Source organism: Narcine bancroftii, chromosome 7 (assembly GCF_036971445.1).
Source record: "Narcine bancroftii isolate sNarBan1 chromosome 7, sNarBan1.hap1, whole genome shotgun sequence".
NCBI classification, from domain to species: domain Eukaryota; kingdom Metazoa; phylum Chordata; class Chondrichthyes; order Torpediniformes; family Narcinidae; genus Narcine; species Narcine bancroftii.
The window spans coordinates 188,270,428-188,278,657 of record NC_091475.1 but is presented as its reverse complement, the minus strand read 5'-3'; the positions used below and the strand labels follow the sequence as shown (position 1 = coordinate 188,278,657).

At 44.6% G+C, this 8,230-nt stretch overlaps 2 protein-coding genes across 2 annotated transcripts in view; both read right to left on the bottom strand.

Annotated features, from left to right (window-relative positions):
• The window catches only part of LOC138739512 (cytoskeleton-associated protein 2-like), a 22,975-nt gene extending 18,668 nt beyond the window's left edge, over window positions 1–4,307 (bottom strand). Inside the window, exon 1 of the mRNA XM_069891747.1 lies at window positions 4,237–4,307. Within this exon, the coding sequence (XP_069747848.1) occupies window positions 4,237–4,250 (14 nt within the window). The 5' untranslated portion in view covers window positions 4,251–4,307. The remainder of the gene's footprint in view (window positions 1–4,236) is intronic.
• LOC138739514 (uncharacterized) lies at window positions 4,249–8,099 on the bottom strand. Its single transcript, XM_069891750.1, has 2 exons — window positions 7,019–8,099; window positions 4,249–4,361 (listed from the first exon to the last, which is right to left on the bottom strand). Exons 1-2 carry the CDS (start codon window positions 8,066–8,068, stop codon window positions 4,344–4,346), a joined length of 1,068 nt encoding a protein of 355 aa, XP_069747851.1. The 5' UTR covers window positions 8,069–8,099; the 3' UTR covers window positions 4,249–4,343.
• Between the last annotated feature and the right edge of the window lie 131 nt (window positions 8,100–8,230).

The window sequence follows — 8,230 nt, the reverse complement described above, 5'->3', positions numbered from 1 at the left end:
TATATATTTTGTCACTTTAAATTAAGTAGGTCAACTAGGCAGGAATGTCCATTATCTCCCTCAGTGTTCGCTTTCACAATAGAACCATTGGCAGAACTGATAAGAACAGAAAATAAAATAAAAGGGATAAAAATAAAGGAGTATAAAATCAGTTTCTTTGCAGATGACATAGTATACCTAACAGAACCAGAGATATCAATAAAAGAACTACATAAGAAATATCGGGGTACAAGATCAATGCAAATAAAAGTGAAATGATGTCAATGATTAATGTGGATTATACAGAATTTAAAAAAGAATCACCATTTAAATGGCAAAACACAAGCAATCTGATACCTAGAGATCAGGTTAGATAACAATTGAAGCCACTTGTACAAATTATCAGCCACTAATAAAGAAATTCCAGAAGACTTAGAACATTGGAAAGAATTACCGCTAACATTGATAGGGAGGGTAAATTTCATTAAAATGAATGTCTTTCCAAGGATACAATACTTATTTTAATCATTACCAATTCCCTTAACAGAGAAATTCTTTAATGAACTAAAGAGAATAATAAGGAATTTTTTGTGGAAAGTGGGGGAAACCGAGGGTAGCTTAGATAAATTAACCGAGGTACAACCAAGGTGGTTTGCAGTTACTAAACTTTAAAAATTATTAGAGAGCAGCACAATTAAGATATTTATCAGATTTTTATCAGACAAGGGAAAAACCAGATTGGACTAAGATAGAGCTAGATAAAATAGGGGAGAAGGTACCGGAACATATACTTTATAAGTGGGATGAAAAGCCGGTACAATATAAAAGCTCACCAGTATTGGATCATTTACTCAATATATGGAAGAAGATTCATTTAGAAAGGAAAAAAACAAATTACCAAATACCAAAATTATTATTGACGCAAAATCAGCTAATCCCTTTTACGATAGATAACCTTTCCCTTAGAGAATGGGAGAGAAAAGGAATTAAAAGAATAGAAAATTATTTTTTGGGAAATAATTTATCAACATTTGAACAATTGAAGTACAAATATGGAATAATTCATGGTACAATGTTTGCATATCATCAACTGAAAGTTTACTTAAAGGATAAATTGGGAAACAGACTGAGATTACCGGAAGGAAGCAGCTTTGAATATGTGATTACAGACACAATGATAATTAAAAGATTTATAATGAACATGTACGTCAAGCTGCAAGATAAGGAAAATGATGAAATAAGTTATAGACCCAAACAAAAGTGGGAAAAGGATTTAAAATAAAGATAAAAAATGAAACATGGGAAAAGTTATGTTCTGGAACTATGAAGAATATAATAAACACAAGGTTACGCATGATATAGTATAATTGGTTACACAGGTTATATATCACGCCCAAAAAGTTTTTAAAAATGGGATCCAACATTATCAGATAGATGTTTTTGCTGTAAGAAGGAAATGGGAGCAACAGTACATGCAATTTGGGCATGTGAGAAAGTGAACAAGTTTTGGGAAATTCTAAATCAGATATTAAAATAAAATCACAAAAAACAACATACCAAAAAATCCAGAGATCTTTCTTCTAAGTAATATAAGAAGTAAGTAATTAGGCCTCAAACTGGATGAAGCGCAAAAAAGATTTATTATAATAGCCTTAGCTGTAGCAAAGAAAAATGTATAATGTCAACTTGGAAATCGAAGAGAGCCTGAGAGTACATGGAAATGAATAAATGTATTCCATTGGAAAAAATAACATATAATTTAAAAATTAAAGTCACATTATTTGAACAAATTTGAGAACTGTACATGGAACATAACAGAGAGGGCTTGCCTCGGACCTCCACCCCCTAAAATGATAAGAAGACAAAATGACTTGATCCAGTGTGTAAAAGTAGATGACACATTTTTCTTGTTTATTTTTCATTGTGTGATGACATTGTTTAATGGTTTTATTGTATTGTACATGTTGAATGTTTATTGGTTTTTGGGGGGGGGGGGAAAGGGGAGAAAATGTCACTGTGTATATTTAAGAGGAAAAAGTTTGTATGTATTTTGGTTGATATGGTTCACAATGTGAAAAATAAAAAATTATAAAAAAAAGAGAAGAAAGGTGTGTGTTCTTTTTATGTCGGGGTGGGGGATTGCACTGGCTGGGGTGGTGGGGGGGTGGCAGCACTGGCCAGTGGTTGGCAGTGCTGGTCGGGTTGGTAATTGTTCTCCGTCTAGACAATCAGGCCTCTGTTTACGGCAATTGTGCCTCCTTCCATGCGCCACTTCCAGTCATCAAGGAGGTGTGGGAACCATAGGGGGCCCGGGGCAGTGAAGGAGACCATTGGGGGCACAGCTGAAGAAATGTATTTTTTCACTATCCAAAGATGGCTTGTCTGAGAAATTGCTCAGTGGTGTGCCCCTTCAAGTGGCACCCTGGGCATGTGCCATACCTGCCATACCTTAGATACACCACTGGATACAGACCACAAGTAGATTGGTAAGAACATCTCCACCTGTACCAGATCACCACAGGACTGCATTCTTAGCCCCCTGTTCTACTCACTTTACAATTACACCAATGACTATGTGGCTCACTACAACACTATTTACAAATTCTCTGACGATTCCATGGTAGTGGGTTGTATAAAAGGACTGAAAACTTGGCCGAAAGATGCACCAACAGTAATCTCACATTCAATGTCACCAAGAAGCTGATTGTTAATTTCAGGAAGAGAAAACGAGATATGTACAATTTAGTGATCGTTGGGGGATCAGAAGTAGAGAGGATGAATAAATTAAGTTCTTGGGAGTCACTATCTCAGAGGACCTTTTCGGGACCTAACATACTACTGACATGAAGAAAGCACATCGACACCTCTACTTCCTCAGTAGTTTGTGGAGGTTTGGTATGATATCAAAAACCCTGGCAAATTTCTACAGGTGTGTGGTGGAAAATATGCCGACCAGCTGCATCATGATCTGGTATGGGAGGACAATATCCCCAAGCATAAAACCCTGCAAAAGGTAGTGGACATAACGCAGGAAATCTATGGGGAACGCTGGTGTCAGAGGGCAGCAGCAATCATCCAGGATCCACGCCACCCAGCACATGCTCTGTTTTTGCTGCTGCCATCAGGAAAGAGGTATAGATGCCACAAGTCTTGCACCACCAGATTTAGGAATAGCTGCTACCCCTCCACCATCAGACTCCTGAACAATTAACTCAATCAGGGACTCATTTAAAGACTCTTTTGCACTTTATTGTGTTTTTTTCCCCTCTCAGTATTGCACAGTCAGTTTGGTTTACATGTGTATGTTGCATACATTTTTTTTTGCATTACCAATAATTAGTAATTCTACTTTGCCCACAGGAAAAAGAATCTCAGGGTTGTATGTGATGTGCATATAATCAGACAATAAATCTAAAATGAGATTTACAGTGTTTCAGGCATTTTCTGTTTTCACCAGATTTCCAGCAAATGCTGTTTTGTTTTTAATTTTCACAGTAAAGCTTCGTTTGGTGTCCTAACAACAAGCTTAAAGGTTCATGTCCTCCTCACCAGTACACAGCAGTTGCAGTCTTCACAGGATCACAAGATATAGGAGCAGAAGTAAGCCTATCGACCCGTTGAGTCTGCTCTGCCATTCTATCATGAGCTGATCCATTCCCCCACTGGTCCCACTCCCCTGCCTTCTCCCTGTAACTCTTGATGCTTCTTACTTCTTTGGCTTGGCTTCGTGGATGAAGATTTATGGAGGGGTAATGTCCACGTCAGCTGCAGGCTCGTTTGTGGCTGACAAGTCCGATGCGGGACAGGCAGACACGGTTGCAAGGGAAAATTGGTTGGTTGGGGTTGGGTGCCTCTCAATCTTTGTCTTAAATAAACCCAACAACCTTCCTTCCACAGCTGCCAGTGGCAACTTTCCACAGACTTACGACTCTGACTAAAGAAATTTTTTTCACATCTGTTTTAAATTGATATCCTTTTAACCTGAATTTGTCCCCTCTTGTCCTAGACTCCTCTACCATGGGAAACAACCTTGCCACATCTATTCTGTCCTGGCCTTTCAGCATTCGAAATGCCTCTATGTTGTTCCCCCCCTCATCCTGTACAGGTGCTCCCCATCTTGTGACCCATGCGACTTGTGTCCATCTGCACATACAAGCAAGCTTTTTTAAAAAATAAGAAAAAATATAAAATTTACATGGTTCATGTTGTATATAACATGGATACAGGGCATGTAAGAGCCAAAATGTGCATACTTACCAGTTAGTCGGCATCCTTGGGTCCGTAGGCTGGATGCAACCATCTTGATTCCTGTGCACAAGTCTTCGGTTGGCACATGCGCAGTGAGTTCACATATTGGAGTTCAGTTAATGCATACACGAGAGCTAAGGGCATGAATTCAATATCGTTAGGGTGCAATTCTGACATGTGTCTATTCTGAGATACAACCAGTCATCTAGAATGGAACATGGACTTCCAATGAGTACTGTTCAGGAGCCGACAAATGTTTCTCATGTGCTAACCCTTTTGTTCCTGGTATCGTTCTAGTAGTTCTTCTCTGAAGCATCTACAATCCCAGCACATCTTTTCTCCAAAACTGCAAAGTTACTCACCCAGGCTACTCCAAAAGCACCACCCAAACTTGTGAGATCTATCACCAGGATTGACAAGGCAGTAAGTACATGGGAATAGATTCCCCTTAAAACTATGCAACATCTGACCGTAGCCCTTTCTGGGTTAAAATCCTGGAACTCCAGTATAGGTACATGATCCTTTATCCAGAACCCTTGGGGGACAGTGTGTTCCGAATTTCAGAAAACTAGATTTAAACCCACCCGAATTGTGCTGCTGTATCCACCCCCACCCCCTTCCACTCATGCTGCCGGCCTCTCCCCCCCCCCCACCCCCGCACCGCCCATCCGACTCACACTGCTGGTCTCTCCCCACCCCTCGACTGCCCAAGTCTCGCTGCTGGTCCCCCCTCACCCGCCCAACTTGTGCTGCTGGTCCCTCTCGCAGTTTCCAGATTTTGGAGCTTTCTGGATTTTAGATGTCTGGATAAAGGATCGTGTACCTGTACCATGTTGCCACCTTCACCGGAAGAAACAGAGCAGAGTCTGAAAACAACTGTGTTTGTTTCATTCCCCACACTTCTGATCATTCACCCTCTTCTGCCTAAAAAAGGAGATGATATTCCTTGTCTTCATCTTCCACTCCATATTAACATACCACTTTCAATGTGACAAAGCCACAAGATACCTCTTCCCCTTCCTTTGTCTTCCTGCCACATAACCAACCAATCAGAGAAACGCCCTTGTTCCATTCATTCCCTCCTTCACCTTTGCAGCAATCACTTCTCTCAGACCCCTCATCTTTTTTCCTTTCACAGATGCTGCCTGGCCTACTGAGTTTTTTTTCCCAGTTGTTGATATTAGATCATGTTGGCTTTGTGTTTATCCTAAACACACAAATCTGGCCTGCTGGGCAGATCGCATAGCCTTACAATCCACAATACCTCACACACACCAATTGCCCCATAAACCCATTTTAACTCACACTATCAGAGGGACGTTGTTCGAAACAACAACCCACACCCCCCCCCCCCCCACCAAAACCACACCATGCTCTTCAAATTATTCCTAACTTGAAGAAAGACTCAGGCCCAAAATGTCGGTTATATACCTTTACTTCCTATGGATGCTGTGAGACCTGTTTCTGTATTTTTACTATAATCAAAATTTACTGTCATGAATATCTGTCACAAAATTCATTGTTTTGTGGCAGCATTACAGGTGCAAAATTGCTATAAATTACATTTTTATAAACATCAATAAATTTGTGCAAAAGAAGAGAAAAGTGAAGTCCTGTCTGTGGTTAATTGTCCTTTCAGAAAACTGATGGCAGAGGGGAAGAAGCTATTTTTGTGTTGTTGGGTATTTGCCTTACGGCTCCTGTACTTCCTTCCTGGTGGTAGCAGTGAGAAGAGGGGATGGCCTGGGTCGTGAGGGTATTCGAGGAAAGAAGCTTCAGATGCCACCTCTTGTCGATGTCCTCGACTGAATGGAGACAGTTGCCTGTGATGTCGTAGGCCAAGTTAACAACCTTCTGGAGTTTTTTTTAGTCCTGAGTGTTAGCACCTTCATATCAGACAGTGATGCAACCAGACAAAATGCTCTCCATGGGCCACCTGTCGAAGTTTTGGAGAAGATGTAATGGCTTGCCAGCCTTGCCGTAGCTGGCAAGTATCTGACTGTTTCTAGTTTTACATGGAATTGCCAATTACAGTGTCTGAAGACTTCCGTATTTCCCAAATTTGTTCATCACTTTTTTTCCACAGTTTTCAAGTTTACTGTCACATTGTATTTGGTACAATGAGCAGAGTAGCAAGCTAACTCTATATTCATACAGCTGGACAAAGTACTGGGGCAAGACCATAGTGCTTATACAATGAGAAAAGTCCTTTGGTGTACAGCAAGAGTTGCTCGAGAGCACCGATGTCAGGTTCACTCAGGAGCCTGATGCACGATTTCCCCATTTGGAGAATGGAGAGTGTCTGAGGTGGGATATGTTGGCAGGTCTTCCTGAGTAGCAAAAACTGTGGATGCAGTCGATAGAGAGGAGGGAGGTTTGTATGATCTGAACCAACTGAAATGTCGATTCTTTCACTTTCCACAGATGCAGTCTGACCTGCTGATTTTATTTCAGATTTTCAGCATCTGCGGTTTGTTTCTGATTTAGAAACTAAAGGAAAATAATTCAACTCGCTGGTTCATGTGCACCATTTCCATAAATCAGTCTCAGCTTCCCATTATCCATTTAATTTCTCTGCGCTAATTGCATTGCAAAACCCGTGTTAAAGCCAAAAAATTGGTAAAAATTCTCAGGCAGCGTAAGAAAGCTTCTATCGGAAGAGGGAGAGAGAGATTTGGGGAGAGGTGGTCATGATCATCTTGCTGGAGCAACCATGTTGACTGACCATTCCTCCCCATGGATTTCTGTCTGACCTGCTCGCAGCCAGTTCTGTTCCACCGGGAGACGGTGCCGCTGCTGCCCAGCAGGTGGTGGTGTCGCGGGCGTCGCTCGTGCCGGAAGTGAGCGGGGCCTGGACGGACTGACCAATCCTCCCCATGGATTTCTGACTGACCGTACCGCTGCTGCCCAGCAGGTGGTGGTGTCGCGGGCGTCGCTCGTGCCGGAAGTGAGCGGGGCCTGGACGGACTGACCAATCCTCCCCATGGATTTCTGACTGACCGTACCGCTGCTGCCCAGCAAGTGGTGGTGTCGCGGGCGTCGCTCGTGCCGGAAGTGAGCGGGGCCTGGACGGACTGACCAATCCTCCCCATGGATTTCTGACTGACCGTACCGCTGCTGCCCAGCAGGTGGTGGTGTCGCGGGCGTCGCTCGTGCCGGAAGTGAGCGGGGCCTGGACGGACTGACCAATCCTCCCCATGGATTTCTGACTGACCGTACCGCTGCTGCCCAGCAGGTGGTGGTGTCGCGGGCGTCGCTCGTGCCGGAAGTGAGCGGGGCCTGGACGGACTGACCAATCCTCCCCATGGATTTCTGACTGACCGTACCGCTGCTGCCCAGCAGGTGGTGGTGTCGCGGGCGTCGCTCGTGCCGGAAGTGAGCGGGGCCTGGACGGACTGACCAATCCTCCCCATGGATTTCTGACTGACCGTACCGCTGCTGCCCAGCAGGTGGTGGTGTCGCGGGCGTCGCTCGTGCCGGAAGTGAGCGGGGCCTGGACGGACTGACCAATCCTCCCCATGGATTTCTGACTGACCGTACCGCTGCTGCCCAGCAGGTGGTGGTGTCGCGGGCGTCGCTCGTGCCGGAAGTGAGCGGGGCCTGGACGGACTGACCAATCCTCCCCATGGATTTCTGACTGACCGTACCGCTGCTGCCCAGCAGGTGGTGGTGTCGCGGGCGTCGCTCGTGCCGGAAGTGAGCGGGGCCTGGACGGACTGACCAATCCTCCCCATGGATTTCTGACTGACCGTACCGCTGCTGCCCAGCAGGTGGTGGTGTCGCGGGCGTCGCTCGTGCCGGAAGTGAGCGGGGCCTGGACGGACTGACCAATCCTCCCCATGGATTTCTGACTGACCGTACCGCTGCTGCCCAGCAGGTGGTGGTGACGCGGGCGTCGCTCGTGCCGGAAGTGAGCGGGGCCTGGACGGACTGACCATTCCTCCCCATGGATTTCTGACTGACCGTACCGCTGCTGCCCAGCAGGTGGTGGTGTCGCGGGCGT

Bases quoted from the DNA above. Each gene is read 5' to 3' on its own strand.
- LOC138739514 (XM_069891750.1), bottom strand. From the start codon at position 8,068: ATGGGGAGGATTGGTCAGTCCGTCCAGGCCCCGCTCACTTCCGGCACG.